Source organism: Condylura cristata, unplaced genomic scaffold (assembly GCF_000260355.1).
Source record: "Condylura cristata isolate star-nosed mole 26May11 unplaced genomic scaffold, ConCri1.0 scaffold00021, whole genome shotgun sequence".
Classification (NCBI taxonomy): Eukaryota; Metazoa; Chordata; class Mammalia; order Eulipotyphla; family Talpidae; genus Condylura; species Condylura cristata.
Window position 1 is genome coordinate 30,589,317 of NW_004567122.1, and position 20,380 is coordinate 30,609,696.

Consider the following 20,380-nt stretch of genomic DNA (forward strand, 5'->3'; position numbering starts at 1 on the left):
GTGGCGGCGCGTGTGTGCGCGAGGAGCGGGGCGGCGGCGCGGGGAGGCTCGCCGGGGCCCGAGGGCCACTTCCCGGGCCACCTGGTGGACGTCAGCGGCGCCGGGACGCTGTCCCACAGCTACCAGTATGAGGTGTGTCTGACGGGAGAACCCAGGACTGGTGAGTTCAAATTCCTGAAGCCAATGTTCCCCAACCTCTTGGTTCAAGATACTGAGAATGAAATTAAGGAAAACTCCAATTGCAGGAACAGTTTTCTATTTACTTAAGTACTGTATTTTGTCAATTGAATTTCTCCTTAATTTTGGTAATTGTTTTGGAAAGACTCCTTTTGAATAGTCTTTCTTTTAAGAAATTGTATTGTTGGTAATGTATGTCTATTGCAAAACCAAGCCTGTTTCTGATCACACTTAATTTCTTCCTTATAAGTGTTACATTTAGCATTTTTTTAGTTGCACAGGTTAGAGTATTTATTTTCTTCTTATTTGACTTTCTCTTAGCTATAAATCATTCCAACTACAATTTACCTAAATAGTGTCAGAAGAAAAATTTCAACCAACTTCTTGTTTAGTTATTGTAATTTTAATGAAGCATTTTAAAGTTTTTATGTAACCTTGTATTGCTTTATATTGCTTGTCTTTATCATATAACTTCATCTGCAAGACCAGAGTGATTTCTTATAGTCACCTAAGATTTCTTGTTGACCTCCCTTCCAGGCTATGCCCCCTGAATATATAACAGCATGTTTGTTTCTCCAAAATTATATATAAACATGCTTATGTATTGATATACTGTTGTGATCTTCTTCCATGTTCAATGCCATATATGTTAGAGGTTACATCATTTACTTGGTTGTTATAGACCAAGAATATAGTAAGCACTTCATTAATACTAAAATTAAAATTTTACATTATTCTCATAAATAATAACAAAAAATAGGTCCTTATTTAATGTCAGTTAAACATAGGTCCTTATTTAATGTCATTGTTTGGTAATAATCCTTTTAAAAATCTCCAAACTTTAAATCAACTTTAAATTTTTATGAAGTTTCCAAGACTCCAGAGAATATCATATACTCCTTGTTCTTCCTTTTCCTCAGAAATGGGGGTTCAAATGTAGCTTAATGTACATATTTCTCTTGGTTTTCCTGTAGCTTCCCCAATCTTTCAAAGGCAATCAGAGAAAATGTTCCAAATTTTGGTTATCCTATCAACTTTGAGTTTCATATCAAATTGTCACTCAGAGTTATTTTGTAAACATGGAAAGTCATTACCAATAAATAACTTAGTTTTGATGTCAGTTATCTTTTGTTTTGTTCTTTGATTTCGCTTATAAGTATTTTGTGCAAACTCAGTTTTTCAATTATACAAAATTTCATTTATAAAAATAAACATTATTTTGTCCTTTAGAACAATAAGAATAGAAACTAAAAAAGAAATGATCTTATTTATCTAAATTGTAATTGTTGCATGCTGTCTTCATAAAATCAATTACACTGATCTTGTGAGTTCCAATTAAATTTATATGGATATATCTCAGTCTACTTAGTTGAACTTTTGGCACCAGGGAGCAATTGAAAATTTTGCTTTATACATGAGTCTAGCTACACTAAGATTTTTCCTATTAACTTTCAACATTTCTGTGATATAACACACATTCATGTGCGTACACACATTCATGTGCGTGCACACATATAGTCATGACAACATGTAGTTGAAATTTTCTTAAACCTGGATGAAGTTTTTGGTTTTATTTGAATTTTTAAATCAAATTTAATTGAATTGTTTAATTACATTATGTAATCAAATTGTAATTAATGCAACATTTGAAATCTTTCATTTATATTTGCCATCTATTTTCCCCTATTTCTCCATAGTTTGTTTCTTCACTTGAATAATTGAGATATTTGTTAGTTTTCCTTTTTCCTTCAATTCATAGTTATTCTTTTAGTGATTATCCTAGAGACTACAGCAACACCTGTGGCTATACTCATGTAAGACAAGAGATTTTAAGGAAAGATGGATTCATTATTAGAGATAAGAGATGTTTCATAATGATAACATGGTAAATATACCAGAAAAATATTTCAGTTATAAGGTTGAATGTATCCTCATGAAACAATTACAAATTACATAAAGTGAAACTGAGAAAACCTAAATGAGAAACAGACAAATCCACAATCATAATAGGAGACTTAAATCAATCCTGTAGATATCTAACATGAAAAGGACATGTACACCAAGACCTGAACAACAAAATAATTCTATTTTAATAAATTGATATACATAACACACTGAAGAATGTACATCTCTTTATGTGCATATTATCAGAATTATCCACATTCTGCGCTTAAGGCAAGCTTCAATTTTTTTAAAGAGAATTGAAATGACTGAGAGCATGGTCTTATTCACAGTGTAATTGAAATAATATTATAACAAGAAATAATATTATAACAAGAAATCCCCAAATGCTTTAAACTAAATACTATAGTCCTTGTCTCAAAGAAGTAATAAAAATAGAAATGTCCATATATTTTAAACTAGGTAAAAATTAAGAATTTACATCTCAAAACCGGACTTAGATCTTTTCAAGCTTAAAATGCACATGTTAAGAAAGAAAGACTGAAAATCAGTAATCTAAGTTTTCATCTAAAGTTAAAAAAGAACAAGTCAAATGACAATAAGTAACAAACAGTATACACATACATAAATACAATAGATGATAAAAGCACAATAGAGAAAATCCGTAAAGCTGAAAATTAGCTCTTTGTAATGACTAATAAATCTAAAATCTGAGTCAGACTAATCAAAATTAAAAGAAAAGACACACTACCAATATTGGCATGAAAAAGGGATATTACTACCAATCTGAAAGACATTAAAAATAGACAGGGGCTCTCCCTGGTGGCACAACACCACACTTTGTAGCTCTCCAAAGCCACTGCATCACCAGTTCAATCCCCCACCAGGGAGCTGACCCACATGGTGTGGCAGACCTCTCCTGACCCGCCTGCTGCTCCCCTCAACAGTGTATCTCAGTACATCTGCCTGTTCTGCTCCCCACTCTTTCTCTGGTGAATCCTCTCACCTACCACACCTCTGGCTTCTGCCCCAATTCTGTAAGAATAAATAAATAAATCTTTAAAAAAATAAATAAACAGGATATTATGAACAGCTTTATGTCAATAAATTTGACAATATATGTAAAGTGGAGTATATTTATTAAAACAAAATTTATCAAAATTGAAATGAGAATAGAAAACCTAATTAGTTATTTCTATTAAGTGAATTAATTATTAAAAACCTTACCACTCCATTTCACACTGGCTAACACTTCCAAATAATTATGAAAAATTAACACCATTTTTATTCACTCCTCAGAGAATTGAATAGGAACTCTCAATTCATTTCTGTGCTAGCCTAACTTGAATGGGTTATGACATTCACACCTGAATAAGACATTATGAGAAAGAAAAATTACAGACCAATCTCTTTTATAAACATAGTTGGAATGTTTTTAAACAAAATAGCAACAATTTCAGAAATATGTAAGATTCTACAAGCCACACCACCCTAACATTCCTGGTCTTGGAACCTAAGCAGGGTGGGGCCTGATTTACTACTTTGATTGGAGAAACATCATCAGAAGGTTATTTGATAAAATTCAGCATACATTTATGGTAAAATAGCAAACTGAAAATTGAAGGGCAGTTCATAGTGTATTTTAAAATCTATAGTAAACATCATCCTTAATGGTAAATAATTGAAAACTCTCATGGATCAGGAATGAAACAAGAATGCCTGCCTGTACTATTTTATTATAGGTGCTAACAAAGTGAAAAAAAAAAAGGAGGGGATGAGGGATAAGGCTATGAAGAAATAAGAATGTCTTTTTTAAAAGGATGAGACAATTACTAAACAAACACATCACTAAGAATCTATTAGAATGAGTAAGTGAAGTTAGCAATGCCACTGAATATAAGGTCAACAGTACAAAATAAATTGTATTTCTTTATAGCAACAAAATCTATGTTTACTATAAAACTAAAATAGACAGAATATTAAACATGTTGAATATAATTTGTAATAGTTTCAAAAATATCAGGTATCTAGTAACAACAGAGTATGCACAAGACTTTTACATAGAAAAGTAGAAAATATTGTTGGGAAAAGTTGTATATATCTAAATAAATAGAGGTTATGTAATATTAACTAATTTGGAGACTCAGTGTTGGGAAATGTCAATTCTCCCCAGTCACTCAATAGATGCAATGGAATGAAAAACAAAATTTTATCAGATTTCTTTGTGAAAACTGACAAACTGAACTTAAAATTTACATGGAAGGGCAGAAGGACAACAACAACCAACACACTTTGAAGCAAAAGAACAAAACTGAAGGACTTACCTATCATATACTAAAACCTGTTATAAAATTAAAATAATAAAGTCAATATCATTTTGTGGATAAAGAGAAAATGAAAAAAGTCTTGAACAGAACTATGGTCACTTGAGTGACACTCCAGAGGCAATGGGGAATGGATCATCTTTCATAGATGGTGCAGTAATTTAGAGATTTATATGAATAAAATTATTTTGACCCAAACTTAACTCATATGAAAAAGATAATTCAGAAAGATTATATCTTTAAGTGTGAAAAGTAAAATAAAATTTCAAAGTATACTATACAGGAATATTTTCATGACCATGGGGGTATGAAAAGATTTAGACAGAGCACAGATAATTCTAACCATGAATAAAAATATTGAAAAATTAGACTAAATTAAGGTCAAGTTTTGTTCACCAAACATACTACATGAGATTTCAGGTGCAAGCAATTGAGGAGAAGATATGTGTAATTGTACATCTGCAAAGAGACTTATATTTATAAAGCATAAGGAACTTCAAAAGACCAATAAGAGACAAGGCCCTAAATAGAATAATGGACAAAATATTTGATAAGCAATTCACAAGAATGTATCCCAATGACCAATTAACATGTGGAAATAAGCTCTATTAAATTATTCATGGAAGTATCAGTTAAAGTTATATAATACAATATCATGACACTCACCAAAACAGTTAAAAGTGAAAGATAGTATTAAATGTTGACAAAGCTATGGAGCAACTGGAACTCTCACTCTTTGCTGTTTTTATAAAAACCACATTTTAGCAATATCTACTAAAACTAAAAATATGTGCACATCTTAACACACAACAATATAACTCCTAGGAATATAGTCAACATGAATGAACAGACAACATAAGACAATTGCAAGAATGTGGGTAGCAGCAGCACTCAAAATAGCTCCAATGGTAAATCTCAATCATTGTCCATCTACTGGAGAATGGGTAAACAAATTGTAGTATCACCATGTAATAGAATAATAAAAAGCAGTGAGAATGAAATAAGTTAGAACAGTACGCAGTAGATGAATTTTACAAATGTAAAGTGAAACAGACATTACATTTTCTGATTTATATTTCAAAAGTAAGTGATTTTTTAAAAACTTGTAACACATGTACTTCTTGATACAAACAAGTAAATTCACAAGAGTTTCTTCCTGTACTTTTATGAGGACAACTAACAGAGCATTTTAGTTTCTTCTAAAAGTATTTTTCCACTGAAAATTAACTTAGCAAATATTTATTTAGAACTTCAAATAACTAAGAACTGAGAGTACAACTGGATTGACGACTTTTGTGACTTAAAATGATATTGATGACAACAGTGCTTTGGAATTAAATGGTAAACACTACATGCAATAGTAAATGTGGACACCTGGTGGCGCTGCAGGCTAGGCGTATGAATGACGGCGCAGTGGATACCGCGGTCGCCATTAAGCTGGGAATCAGAACTCTGAATGCGTCCCCAAAGTAGGACGTGTTTTAGGTAAGATCCAGGAGCAAAAATATATTCAGAGAGGGCATTGTTCTAGTGTAAATCAGTCAGAAAGATTTAAGTCGAGGTTATTTGAAGAATAGTCTGGATTAACAGCGCACTGAATTGAAGAAACTGCACCTTCTTGGACCGGACCTAAACAATGGAGACTGCGCTTGCAAAAAAGCCACGGAAAAGGCAAGTTATCTTTCTTGCTATATTATTGCTTTTGTGGGAGGCTGGTTCTGAAACAATTAGATACTCCATGCCAGAAGAAACAGAAAGTGGCTCCATTGTGGCCAACCTGGCAAAAGACCTTGGGCTTAGGGTGAGGGAACTGGCCACTCGGGGCGCGCGAATCCATTACAAAGGAAACAAGCAGTTCTTTCAGCTCGATACAAAGACCGGGAATTTGCTTCTGTTTGAAAAATTAGACAGGGAGGTGTTGTGTGGGGCGTCAGATCCCTGCATATTGCATTTCCAACTGTTACTGGAAAACCCGGTGCAGATTTTTCAAGCTGATCTGCAGCTGACAGACATAAATGACCATTCCCCACAATTCTTAGAGCGTGAAATGATCCTAAAAATCCCAGAAAACGTCCTGCCAGGGACTGTGTTTCCTTTGAAAATAGCTCAGGACTTTGACACAGGTAACAACACTGTTCAGAACTACACAATTAGCTCCAACTCCCATTTTCATGTTGTCACTCATAACCGCGGAGATGGCAGAAAGTACCCAGAGTTGGTTCTGGACAAAGCGCTGGATCGGGAGGAGCAGCCGCAATTCAGTTTTATCCTCACGGCCCAGGATGGTGGGGCTCCGCCCAGGTCTGGGACTACAGCAGTCCTCATTGAGGTCCTGGACATCAATGATAACGCCCCTGAATTTTTACAGTCGCTCTATGAGGCACAAGTCCCTGAGAATAGCCCTCTAAATTCCTTAGTTGTCGCCGTCTCTGCACGTGATTTAGATACAGGAGCCTATGGGAATGTAGTCTATACACTGTCACAAGGCGATGAAGTTACAAGACCATTTGTAATAGACGAGAAAACAGGAGAAATTCGTCTGAAGAGGGCACTAGATTTTGAGGCAACTCGTTATTACAATGTGGAAATTGCAGCCACAGATGGTGGGGGCCTTTCAGGAAAATGCTCTGTAGCAATAGAGGTGTTGGATGTGAATGACAACGCCCCTGAACTGACCATGTCCACGCTCTCCAGTTCCACACCAGAAAATTCCCCAGAGACTGTAGTTGCCGTTTTCAGTGTTTCTGATCCTGATTCCGGGGACAATGGTAGGATGGTTTGTTCCATTCAGAACGATCTCCCCTTTCTCCTGAAACCCACGTTCAAGAACTTTTACATGCTGGTGACAGAGAGACCACTGGACCGAGAGCTGAGATCCGAGTACAACATCACGATCACCGTCTCGGACATGGGCACCCCCAGGCTGCAGACCCAGCACAACATCACCGTGCTGGTGTCCGACGTCAACGACAACGCCCCCGCCTTCAGCCAAAGCGCCTACACGCTGCTGGTGCGCGAGAACAACAGCCCCGCCCTGCACATCGGCAGCGTCAGCGCCACCGACGCCGACGCGGGCACCAACGCCCAGCTCACCTCCTCGCTGCTGCCCGCCCCGGGCCCCGCCGGCCGCGCGCTGCCCGCGCCCGCCGCGCTCGTGTCCATCAACGCCGACAACGGCCAGCTGTTCGCGCTGCGCTCGCTCGACTTCGAGGCGCTGCGGGCCTTCGAGTTCCTGGTGGGCGCCACCGACCGAGGCGCGCCCGCGCTGAGCGGCCAGGCGCGGGTGCGCGTCGTGGTGCTGGACGACAACGACAACGCGCCCTTCGTGCTGTACCCGCTGCAGAACGCGTCGGCGCCCTGCACCGAGCTGGTGCCCCGCGCGGCCGACGCGGGCTACCTGGTCACCAAGGTGGTGGCGGTGGACGGCGACTCGGGCCAGAACGCCTGGCTGTCGTTCCAGCTGCTCAGGGCCACGGAGCCCGGGCTGTTCGGCGTGTGGGCGCACAACGGCGAGGTGCGCACCGCCCGGCCGCTGGGCGAGCGCGACGCGCCCAGGCACCGGCTGGTCGTGCTGGTCCGCGACAATGGCGAGCCGCCGCTGTCGGCCAGCGTCACGCTGCACGTGCTGCTGGTGGACGGCTTCTCGCAGCCCTACCTGCCGCTGCCCGACGCGGCGGCGCCCGACGCGCAGGCCGACCGGCTCACCGTCTACCTGGTGGTGGCGCTGGCCGCCGTGTCGTCGCTCTTCCTCCTGTCTGCGCTGGCCTTCGTGGCGGCGCGTGTGTGCGCGAGGAGCGGGACGGCGGCGCGGGGAGGCTCGCCGGGGCCCGAGGGCCACTTCCCGGGCCACCTGGTGGACGTCAGCGGCGCCGGGACGCTGTCCCACAGCTACCAGTATGAGGTGTGCCTGACGGGGGACGCTGGGACAAATGAGTTCAAATTCTTGAAACCTATTCTACCTAATCTTCCACCCTCTGGTGCTGTTGTGGAAGAAATCGAGGGGAAAGCCACTTTTCGGAATAGCTTTGGGTTTAGTTAGGAATCTAATCATGATGCTATGCATTTAGTTACTTATCTCTGACTTATCCGGATCCCAAGATTGGGAGCATTGTGGCGGAAAAAGTCTACCTTCAAGCATAGCCTTGATTTCCCTTTTGCAGTGAATTTCCTCTTTATCTTGGCTAATTTTGGAAAACTCAATTTTTCAGCGTTGCATTTGTCCACATAATACGACTATACTCAGTTCATGCATGCTGTTGAATTTCCTAAGTTGTTTACTCCTCTTGTTATTTGTTGAGATTGACTCTTAATAAAAATCAGCTATTGTTATTCTCTGTATTCTTTAGCTGTTTCATCACGTTTGAACTTCAATGCTAAATATCTAAACTTTTCTTCATTTTGTTTAGAAAAGAATACACATCTATGGTAAACAATTTTGTGGGCCACAAAACACAATGAAAAGATTATCTTTTCTCTACACTTTTGTGATAGTTGTCATCAGCACTGACAAACATCTTTTAAACATTGAGTAATACACACAAACATATAAGTGAAGAATTATTGATGTTCAGTTCAATGTTTTCAGAAACTGTATATACTTGGCACCAGCATTTTGAAGAATAAATGAAGCATAATTATCATTCCAGGAGCTACTCACATTATCTCCTAAAGTCACTACTATCCCTAGTTAACAAAGAGCCTGAGTTTCAAAGTTTAGCTTTGCCTTTTAAAAATTTATACAAATGGGATAATAGAGTATAAAATGTTTTGATCTTTTGCTTACTGTTATGTTCATGACATTTATTCATGATACAATTTTTAATTCTTTTTGTTGCTCTATGGTAGCCCACTATATGAGTATTTCACAGTTTATTTCCCATCCTGTTGTGGATGGATATTTGGGTTAAGTCAGAGTTTAGTTGTTTAAATAATACTCTATGAACATTTTTGTACATGTCTTTTGGCAAATGTGTGTATACACTTCTTTCTGTTGGGTATATAGTTAAGGGTGAAATGCTGCTCAGTTAGTAAATACATTTTCACTTTTAGTTGATAGTTCCAAATAGTTTTACAAAGTGGCTGTATTAATTTACACTACTATCAGTAGTATCTGGATGTATTAGTTCCTCCCCATAGATACAAACATCTACATATATGTCATTTTACCTTGCTGAAAAACTGTTTTAAACCTTATATTTTCTAGTCCTTATTTAATATATACTTATATTAAGGCATATGCTTGCAATTTTTTGTAAACCCCGAACAATTTTCTGCTATTATTGCTTAGTACCAAGCATACCCATCCTACAAAAATAGCTACCTCACTATACTGTTATGTTTCTGTTCAAACCGACATGTCCATCAATTGTTCCATTAATAGCAGATTTCTCAATTATTTTGTGTGTGGCAGAAAAGAATTCTTCTTTTTTCTGTTGTTTTAACATCTACAGACATTTCTAAAACGAATTTTGATTTTTACATAATCATAGATGATTGCACTTTCTACTCTAGAATTATAGGGAAGAATTAATTCCTTCTTTTGTCTGGAGATATATTTTAGAGCCTGAAATTTAATATTAAAAGTCAATCTTGGGCCCTCCCTGGTGGCACAGCGGGTTAAAGCACAGCACAAAGAAGCTTAAGCCACTTCTGCATGAGTTGGATCCCTGCCTGCCCGGGAGGAGATCCACATGGCGAGGCAGAACCCTCCTGACCCACCCGCTGCTCCCCTCAGCTGTGTGCTTTGTCGATCTGCCTGTTCTGTACCCCACTCTGTCTCTGGTGAATCCTCTCACCCTCCGCATCTCTGGCCTGTACCCCAGTTCTGTACAAATAAATAAATAAATCTTTTTAAAAAGTCAATCTTAATAACCATGTAGATTATGAATACCCTGCAGTCAGATATCACTGGGAACAAACACACTATCTCAAAATGAAGTTGGTCATCATTGCTATATGATTTTGGGGTAGGGTTCAAGGAACTAGGGGCTAGCTCTGGAATGGTTGCTTTTAAAGAGTGGGGGTAACTATAATTGAGTATCTTAAAGGATTTTACTACAGAGGTGGGAAGTAAACTGGTTAAGAATGCTTGGTTTTATTGTACTATTGTCTTTTTTATTTTTTATTATTTTTTTATAATGCACTGTTGTCTTTTAAACAGCATTCATTGGTAATAGTCAGGACAGGGGACTTTGACTTGATTTTTGTTTGTTAGTTTTGTCTCTGCTCAGAAATCATCTTATTTTTGTCTTGTGTCATCAAGGTCACAATAGTCTTTGGTGATGCTGTTGTTCTGTGAAATTGTTTGTTTAACAGGAGAATATTATGGCTTACTTGTGTCATATCAGTTTCTAGTTGAAAGAAGCAATTTTTCTCTTCCCCAAAATATGTTCTGTTGTACTATAAAGTTCTTGGAAGAAAACATCAGAGAAAAGCTTCATGATATTAATTTGGCAATGACTTCTTTGATATGACAGCAAAAGCACAAGCAACAAATGTAAAATCAGATAAATGAAACTACATCAAATTTAAAAAGTTGGGGGCAACATTTTTTTACAGAGTTAAACCTGTAAAACAGAAGAAGCCTGTGGAACAGAAGAAAATATTTCAAATGCGCTATATATAATTATTAGTTAATGTGCAGAAAATATAAAAAATCAAACAACTCAAAAAATTAAGAAATTGATTTAAAAGATCAACAAAGGGACTGGAGACATTTCCCCAAAGACAACATACAAATGATCAACAGATGAAAATGTACTCAACACTACTAATCATCTGAAAAATGAAAATAACCATATTTGCACTTCACATTATGATGACTTCTATCAAAAAGCAGAAAATAACAGGTGTTGTTGAGGATATGAAGAAACTGGCACTTTTGTGCAATGTTAGTGGGACTGTAAAATAGTATAACTGCTATGGAAAACTGTAAGGATTTTCCTAGAAAAATAAAATAGAACTTTTGCATGATCCAGTAATTCCACTTCTGGGCATATCCAATACAATTAAAAGCAAGGTATCCAAGAAGTATTTTCATACTCGAATTCACAGCCTCACTATTCACAACAGGCAAATGGTGGAAGCCACCCACACATCCATCTGTGGGTGAATGGAGAAAATAACTTAGCCTTAGGGAGTATTACTCAGGCTTTGGAAGCAAGGGAAGCCGATCACATGCTAAGTGACTCCTAAGGACATTGGTTAAGTGACATAAGCCAATCACAGGAAGGCAAATACTGCCTGGCTCTACTTATATGAAGATTCTCAAGTGGTCAAATGCATAGAAACAAAGTAGAATGGTGGTTACTAGGGGCTGGGGGAATGAGGACAGGGAGAATAATTTTTTTTTGAAGAGTTTCAGATGTGCAAGATGACAAGCTGTGAATATGAATAGACTTTACTGAACTGTATACCTGAAGATAATTAAGATGCTAAGTTTTATGGGTTTTTTTTATAACAATAATATATTGTTCATTGCAGGCTCATACTACTTAGTGTTACAAACCATATTTTCTTTTCTTTTAATCTCTTGTTGTGTCTTCTGTGCCACCTAAAATAGAATGTTCTAGAATCAAGAGCAACAGATTTACTATTTTAGACATTGTTTAGACTTGACTTCACCATATCTTCCAGTATTTTCAAATCAATAATTCACCCTCTCATATTTCCTACCTGAATCCCTTTCTTCTTGCTTCTATATGGACTAAATCATCTCTTTTTTTCCTAAAGATTTATTGATTTATGCATACAGAACTGGGGTACAGGCTAGGGGTTCAGGGACAGTGAAAGGCTTCACCAGAGACAGAGTGGGGAACAGAACAGGCTGATCAATGAAGTACACTGCTGAGGGGAGCAGCAGGCGGGTCAAGAGTGGTCTGCTGTGCCATGTGGGTCACCTTCAGGGTCAGGGATCCAACTCCCACTGAAGCAGCTGCGCGAGCTTGCAGTGCTGCATCCTAACCCATTGTGCCAACAGGGAGGGCCTAACTCATCTCTTAGTGTAAATAAAACTGTCATCTTGTCTTCATACCTCTCCTAGTTCAGACTACTGTTGATATATCCCTTAGCTTTTTCTTTTTCTTTTTTAATTTCCTCTCTTTGTTACAATATATCTTCAGGTGACTTCCTGAAAGAAGGTGCCCCCAAAATAAAGCTTTCTGTGTCTAGTCTTGTCTAATAATGGACTTAGTTTTCTTTTAAACTTCATCAACATCTTATACATTATACATGCATCATTCAAGATCTTGTATAACATAATAATTCATTTTTATATCTGGGATTATTTCATATTTGCTACTGTTTCCATAATAACTACATTCCCAATTTTTCTCTTTCTGGGACTTGTTTGCTGGATATAAAATATTTTCAATTGTTACTGTATTTTTCTTCTGTTTCTTTTTTATTGTATATCTTTGGTTTTTCTTCCACATCCTTACCTAAAGTGAATCTGTCATTCCATTTTGAGTATTTCAATGAATTTTAATGTTAGTGGTGTATTTAAATCCATAAAAGTTTTCTAGTTATCTGATTATGTCTTTCCCTAGTAACACTTGGAATTTTCAAAGCTCACTTTATTTCCCACATAATCTGTTCCCTGAAGTTTCCATTTCTCTTTTTGTTTTTACTTGTTACTTGTAGTTTTCATATGTTTGGTGAGCCATGATTATGTATTCATAAATTCAAGAAAAATAAGTTAGTAGCCAGTGTGAAGTAGCTGCTGTTTTATGTCTTTCTGTTTCAGGGAAATCTCCAGGTTTCTGAACAGAAATTTTGGTGGAAAAGGTTTATATGAGGCAGTTCAGGGCCAGAATTACAAAATATGAGATTTTTGTGCTTTAGGCACATTATTGAATAGGCAGAACTCTTTCTAGGAAGTGTCTTTTCAAATGAGGGGGAGGAGCTACTAGGGCGCCAAGATCGCCACACTCCACAAAAGTTCCTCTGTTTTCTTTAGAAATAAGTCAGTATTTTTGAGAAGCTATCTAGGAAAAATAGTAATTATAATTAAAAATTAGCTCTTATTTTCCATGCATTTGGTTGTTATCTAAATTCTTTGCACTTAACTCATTTGATATTCAAAATAATGTTATAACTGTTATCCTCACTTTAGAGGTAAACAAACTGGGACATACAGAATTAAAGTAACTTGCCCAAAGTGACCTAGCAAATAAGTGGAACTATCAGAATTTGAATTCAGGCATTCAAATCCAGAGACACCACTTCTTTGCTTTTATTTTTCTATTTTGAAATATATCAAACATTCAAAACAACGTATACATATAATTACAAAAATAACAAAAATCTTCACCCATATATTTATCACCCAATTAAGAATTAGAAAACATGAGAACTTTTAGAAGCTCCTATTTGCTTCTGTCCTAGATCTTCCATTTTCATCAATTTTTAAAAAAACATTTGTTCATATTTATAGTAGCAACAGATACATATCTATCCCTAAGTAATATATTGTTTGGTCTCACGTGTTTTTCAATTTATGTAGTAAATAATCTCTGGACTTGCTTTATCAAGTATTGAAATCATTTCTGTTAGTGCAGTATTTCACCAAACTGCCCTATAATATTCAATTGTATATACCTTTACCTTTAAATTCACTTTAATAGTGATTGACTTTTGGGTGGCTCTAAGAGTTTTGTTACTCTAAACAGTGAAACTATAAGCACTCTTCAATATACCTCCCTCAAACCCTTTGAAAAGAGTTTCTTTTGTGTATACATACATGTAGGGAGATAAATCTGGGTCATACCACTAAGAAGATAGCATAGTGAATAAAATTGACAATTAATAGATACCAACAGAAGACCAAGCTGTTAGAATTACCTGCAAAGATTTAAAACACAGACTTCAAAAAGTGCTTCAACAAGCAATTACAAACATACTGGAAACAAATGAAAAAGAGAGTCTCAGAAAATAATTGTAAAGTTGCACCAAAGAAATAAAGATATAAGACCCTCCCAGTGGCTTAAGTGGCTAAGTGCAGCACTATGAAGTTCTCCACAGCCACTGCAACTGAAGTTCGATCCCTGGTCAAGCAGGTGACCCACAAGGCCCTGCAGACCACTCTTGATTTGCCCACCTGCTGCTCTCCTCAGCAGTGTATTTCAGTACATCTGCCTGTTCTGCTCCCCACTCCGTCTCTGGTGAATCCTGCCTGGTCTGAACCTGAGTTCTTATATGCATAAATAAATAAATCTTTAAAAAAAGAAATATATATAAAGAAATACCAGCAGAACTTTTAGAAAATAGAAATGCAATCTTTGAAACTAACTACTCAATGAATAAACTCAATAGCAGACTAGAGTAGACAAAGAAAGAATCAGTGAACTACTAGAAGATACAACAGTCAACTGAACAACAGAAAACATACTGTAAGCAATGAACAAGTCTGGTGGATCTGTGGATAATAACGGGAAGTATAACATCTGTGTCACTGAATTCCCAGTTAAGAAAGGATGAAGCTTCCCAAAGGTGGCAACAAACAAACAAAAACACAGAGTGAAGAAGCCAAACAAATCCAAAATAAGATAAAGATAGAAAAATCATACCAAGAGATAACATAGTCAATTTTTTGAAACCTAAAGAACAGGAAAACATCTTGAAGGCACATTACCCATAGAATGATCAGATTTGAATGACAGTAGATTGTCAGAAATCACAGAGGTAAGAATAAAGTGGCAAAAATACTTTTCAAGAGTTAAAGGATAAGAACTGTCAACTCAACTCAGAGTTCTACAGCCATTTGAAAATATACCTTATCGCTTCTTGGCCTTTTGACTAAGATCAAATGAAAAATATACTTCAGCTAGAAAATGTGTTGCCAGTAAGCCTACCGTAAAGAAGGCTATAGGAGTTCTCCAAAAAGAAAGGAATTAGTTAAAAGAAAAAACATGAATATTGGACATCAGGAAAGAGGAACATAGTAAACAAAAATTTGAATAAATACAATAAACTTTGTATTTTCTTTTGAGTTTTCTCATTTATGTTTGATGGTTGAACCCAAAATTACAACATTGCTTGAAGCAGTTCTAAATATATGTATTTTTAAGTTACATACATTCTCTTGAACTGGTAAAGTGCTAACAGGTACACTATGATCAATTTTGTATAGAGCAACTACTAAGAAAGTTATATACAGTGCTGTACTAAGAATCCCTAGGGAAATCAAAATGAAATTCTAAAAAATGTTCTAGAAGGCAAGAAATAAAAAAGAGAAACAAATAAAAAATCAGAGCAAAAAGGTAAATGGCATACTGAAGCTCTAATATGTCAGTACTTACATTAAATGTAAATGGTCTGAACACATTAATTGAAACAGAGATTGACAGATAGGTTTTTTAAAAGACCAATTATATGCTATCTATAAGAAATTTTACTTCACATAAAATGATATAAGTAGACTGAGAGAAAAAGGGTGGGAAAATATATTATGCAAATGTTAATGAAAATGAAACAAGAGTGGGCATACTAACGGCAAGTAAAGTAGTTTTCAGAGAAAAAATAACCAGAGACAGGGTGGAATATGACATAGAGATAAAGAAGACATAGCAACCCTAAATATGCATAAAACTGAGTTTCAAATATGTGAGGCAAGAGCCAATAAAACTAAAAATATATCTACAAGTTGGAAATGTCAGTGTTCTCAATAACTGACAGAACAATAAAACAGAAAATCAGCAAGGATATAGAACTCAACAATGCCATCAATTCTTAGGATATAATCCATGCCTAAGAAATAACCATAGAGCCAACAACAATAGAACACATTTTTAAAATGCTCACAGAACACATACAATGGATCTGTATATGATCACATAAACAAGGTCCTGAAATAACTTCAAACAAAAAGAATTAAAATCATACAGTATGGATTCTCCAGTCACGATGGAATAAACTAAACAAAATCTATAATTGAACAAACAGGAAAATCTTCAACTATGTGGAAACTAATCAACACCCTTTTAATTAATGTATAGGTCAAAGACAAAAGACTTAAAGGAAACAAAATTATATGTCAAATTAGAAATGAAAATATAACATATATCAAAAGTTGTAACACAGCTTATTTAGAGGGAAATTTATATTCATAGCACTAAAAAAGGGGAAGTTTTCAATCAATTATCTAAGCCCCATCTTCAAGAATCTAGAAAAGGAAAAATTAACAAGAAACAGAAGAAAATAAAAATAAAAACAATAGTGGAAATCAAAGAAACCTCCCAAAATTGAAAAAAAAATTAGTGAAGCAGTTGGTTTTTGAAAAAAAAAAATAATAATAAAACTGGCAAATAGCAAGACTAACAAAAAGTCTTCCTCAACTATTTGAGAGTTCAAATGTATTTAGTGCCAAATCATTTATATTTTGAAGATTTTCTGAGGTGTCTTTCAGCAATTAGAAGGTTTAGGCAACCGTTTATATATCATCTCTATATTTTTTGCACATAAGTAAATTAAAGAAGACGTATGAGAGATCCTACTCATCCTTGATGTTTAGTCTTTAATCTTTAATTTTTATTACACTTGAAAAATGTTTAACTAGTATAATTGAAAGGAAAACAAATCATAGCACAAAAGTGGAAAACAGCTGGGTCAACTATGCAATAATTACAAACTAACTAAATCAAGTCAAATTTACCTTACTGTACAATGTTTCACAAGCTAAAGTACTATTTCAACTCACAGGTAATAATCCAGCTAAATTAATCTTCAAACTATCTATATTGGCATATATTGGCATAAAGAGCAAGAAAAGGTACTTAAAAAAAAAAAAGAAACATTGCTTACCTTTCTAGAGGAAACCAAGATTTTGCCATGAAATTATTAAAATTTAATTAAAAATGATTAAGATAACTCTCAGTGAATGATGAAATGTTCTGTATCTCGAAAGAGGTGTGGGTTTCATGGATAGATCCATGCATTCCAATGGTATTAAGATTTATGCATTTCAGCTTTTATAAGCATTACCTTAAGAAATGTTTACAGAGCCCCAACAGAATTGAAAGAAGAAACAGATCCAAATTAAAGTTGGAGACTTCAACACCCTCTCTTTTAACAACTGATAGTACAACCAGAGAGAGAATTAGCAATAATACATTCGGAGGTATAGGCAGAATGTTGTGAATCTGAGTGATGTGCACATGGGAGTTTATGCATTTTACTTTGTATGTGATGGACTTTTTCAACAAAATTATATAAATTGGATTATTCCCTGGAAACATGTATATAAAAGCAGCCAGTTCAACTCTACTCTGGAAAATCATAGTAAAACAAGAGAATAAAACAGAAGCATTCTTCTGAAGGAATCCAGAATAGTCCATTTTCTATAAATAAGGAGCTTCTCCACATACCCAGCTGATATCTTTTGGGATTAAATTAAGATGTTGACTTTTAAATTAAGATGGTTGTCTCTATCATAACAACCAATGCTCTTGGAAGCAATGGTTTATATTAGTGGCACTAATGTAATTTGCCTAAAGATGAAAAATGCAGAAAATTAAATATGAGGATACCTGGTGGTTCTACATACAAAGAGAATTAATAAAACACTCAGCAGATGTGAATGAGAACATTAAACTGGCATCTGCATGCCCCCTGAAAGGAAAAAGCATCTAGGATTGAACTGGAAATACTTTTGCTTCTGAGAAAGAGCAAAATCCATCCAAGATATCTATGAGTGTCCATTTTACTTCATCAGTTTGTAACTTGTTATTCATATCCTCAAGGAAGTCTCATTTTAAGTAGAAATTGGTAAGATAGGGATGCATATAGCTACAAGTATTCCATCATAGAATTCCACTATATTCCTTGTGCCATTCATAGAGAATAGTAGAGGTGATTCTTGAATGTTTGCTTTCTGTATTGAATTATGTTCTTACAATAGGATAATGTATTTATGTCTTAATTAATCTTTAAGGGGAATTTGACAAAAACTACAATAAAATGAATAGATCTAGTAAAATAGTGACCCATTCTACCCATACAAAAATTAACTGAAATCCTAAAATGTTTATTTATGAAAGATACTTAGTTGCTCCCATCGCCTCTTCTAAATAATTTAATTTGGTTATATTTGGTCATATAATTCATAGAAATTATTGCTTATTTTACTATTGGTGTTACCAATTTCTTGATTTTGTATAGTTGATTGGAACAATTAAATGGTGTACTTCTCAGACTTCTCAGAATAAAAGTTTATTACAGGGAGTTTACATCACATGAAGGAGTGATCCTTAAATGTTCACATACATGAGAATCAAAGAAAAAAACTGAGATTTAAATTTGATTCAAGATCTGAAAGGGGAAGGAGACCAGGAGTTGAATTTGAGAAAAGAAAACAAGTTCTCAGGTAACTGTGTATGAATGTGGTTGAAACATTATAGTTTGAGAGAAACACTGACTTGATCTATAAATGAAAGTACTGCGATTTAGGGATGTGGTTTTGAACAAGCACTTCATGATTTGTACGCGTGGTGGCAGTGCAGGCTAAGACAGTGAAGAAAAAGATGTGCAGTTTCAGTGGACTCCATTACACCGTGAAGCCCAAGTGGGAAAAACACAGAACACATTTACAGTAAAAGCTAAGTTAGGCGTGCTCAGGAAGACAGTCACTGACAGGCAAGTTATCTGGAAATTCTACAGCAAGGACATTCTGGGGGTCGACAGTGGAGTTGGCGACTGGGAGTAGAAAAGGATTTTTTTCTTCTGGCAGCAGACACGACGATAGAGATGATGCAAACAAAAGAACATCGCAAGAAAAGGCAAGTGGCCATTTTCATTATATTGGTGTTTTGGTGGGAGGTGGGTTCAGAATCGATTCAGTATTCTGTCTGGGAGGAGCAGGAAAGTGGCACGTTTGTGGCCAGCTTGACAAAAGACCTGGGACTCGGGGTGGGAGAACTGGCTGCGCGGGGCGCCCGGGCTGTTTTCAAGGGGAACCGGCAGCACTTGCAGATTGACCCACAGACCTATGATTTGCGGGTAAATGAGAAGCTGGACCGGGAGGAGCTGTGCGGCTTCACTGAACCATGCTTGCTACCCTTTCAAGTGTTACTGGAAAATCCCTTGCAGTTTTTTCAGGCTACTTTACAAATCAAAGATATAAATGACCATGCCCCTGAGTTCCCAGCCAAAGAAATGCTACTAAAAATATCAGAAATTACTACACCAGGGAAGATATTTCCTTTGAAAATGGCCCAAGATTTAGATGCTGGTAGCAACAGTCTTCAGAGCTACACAATCAGCTCGGACCCTCACTTTCACGTTCTCACTCGCGATCGCAGCGATGGCAGGAAGTTCCCCGAGCTGGTACTGGACAAAGCCTTGGACCATGAGGAGCAGCCTGAACTCAGGTTAACCCTCACAGCACTGGATGGCGGGACTCCCCCAAGGTCCGGGACTATCAGGATTCAGATCCTGGTCTTGGACAGCAATGACAACGCCCCGGAGTTTGCTCAGGAATTCTATGAGGTGCGGATTCCTGAAAACAAACCGCTTGGCTCTTTGGTTATCACGGTCTCTGCAAGAGATTTAGACGCAGGATCTTTTGGGGAGGTATCTTACTCCCTATTTCAAGTCGATGACATAAACCAGCCCTTCGAAATAAACTCAATTACAGGAGAAATTCGACTAAGAAGGATGCTGGATTTTGAGGAATTAAAATCTTATCACGTGGATGTTGAAGCCATAGATGGTGGGGGACTATCCGGGAAATGCTCTTTAGTCATCAAGGTTCTGGATATGAATGATAATGCCCCCCAATTGACCATGTCCTCACTCATTAGCCCCATCTCTGAAAACCTGCCAGAGATCATGGTGGCAGTCTTTAGTGTATCAGATGCAGACTCCGGACAAAACCAACAGGTTGTCTGTTCTATAGATGAAAATCTTCCCTTTGTTCTAAAACCGTCAGTGGAGAATTTCTACACTTTGACAACAGAGGGAGCGCTAGACAGAGAGCTAAGATC

The 20,380-nt window shown here is 36.8% G+C and overlaps 3 protein-coding genes across 3 annotated transcripts in view; all 3 read left to right on the forward strand.

The window, feature by feature from the left end:
* LOC101624346 (protocadherin beta-4) overlaps positions 1-1,327 on the forward strand; it is a 3,665-nt gene extending 2,338 nt beyond the window's left edge. The window contains exon 2 of the mRNA XM_004686539.2: positions 2-1,327. Within this exon, the coding sequence (XP_004686596.1) occupies positions 2-267 (266 nt within the window). The 3' untranslated portion in view covers positions 268-1,327. The remainder of the gene's footprint in view (position 1) is intronic.
* Positions 1,328-5,616: 4,289 nt separating this feature from the next.
* Positions 5,617-8,732, forward strand: LOC101627941 (protocadherin beta-5). Its single transcript, XM_004686819.2, has one exon. It carries the CDS (start codon positions 6,040-6,042, stop codon positions 8,440-8,442), a length of 2,403 nt encoding a protein of 800 aa, XP_004686876.1. The 5' UTR covers positions 5,617-6,039; the 3' UTR covers positions 8,443-8,732.
* Positions 8,733-18,981: 10,249 nt separating this feature from the next.
* The window catches only part of LOC105853167 (protocadherin beta-6-like), a 2,762-nt gene continuing 1,363 nt past the window's right edge, over positions 18,982-20,380 (forward strand). The window contains exon 1 of the mRNA XM_012727762.1: positions 18,982-20,376. Within this exon, the coding sequence (XP_012583216.1) occupies positions 19,143-20,376 (1,234 nt within the window). The 5' untranslated portion in view covers positions 18,982-19,142. The remainder of the gene's footprint in view (positions 20,377-20,380) is intronic.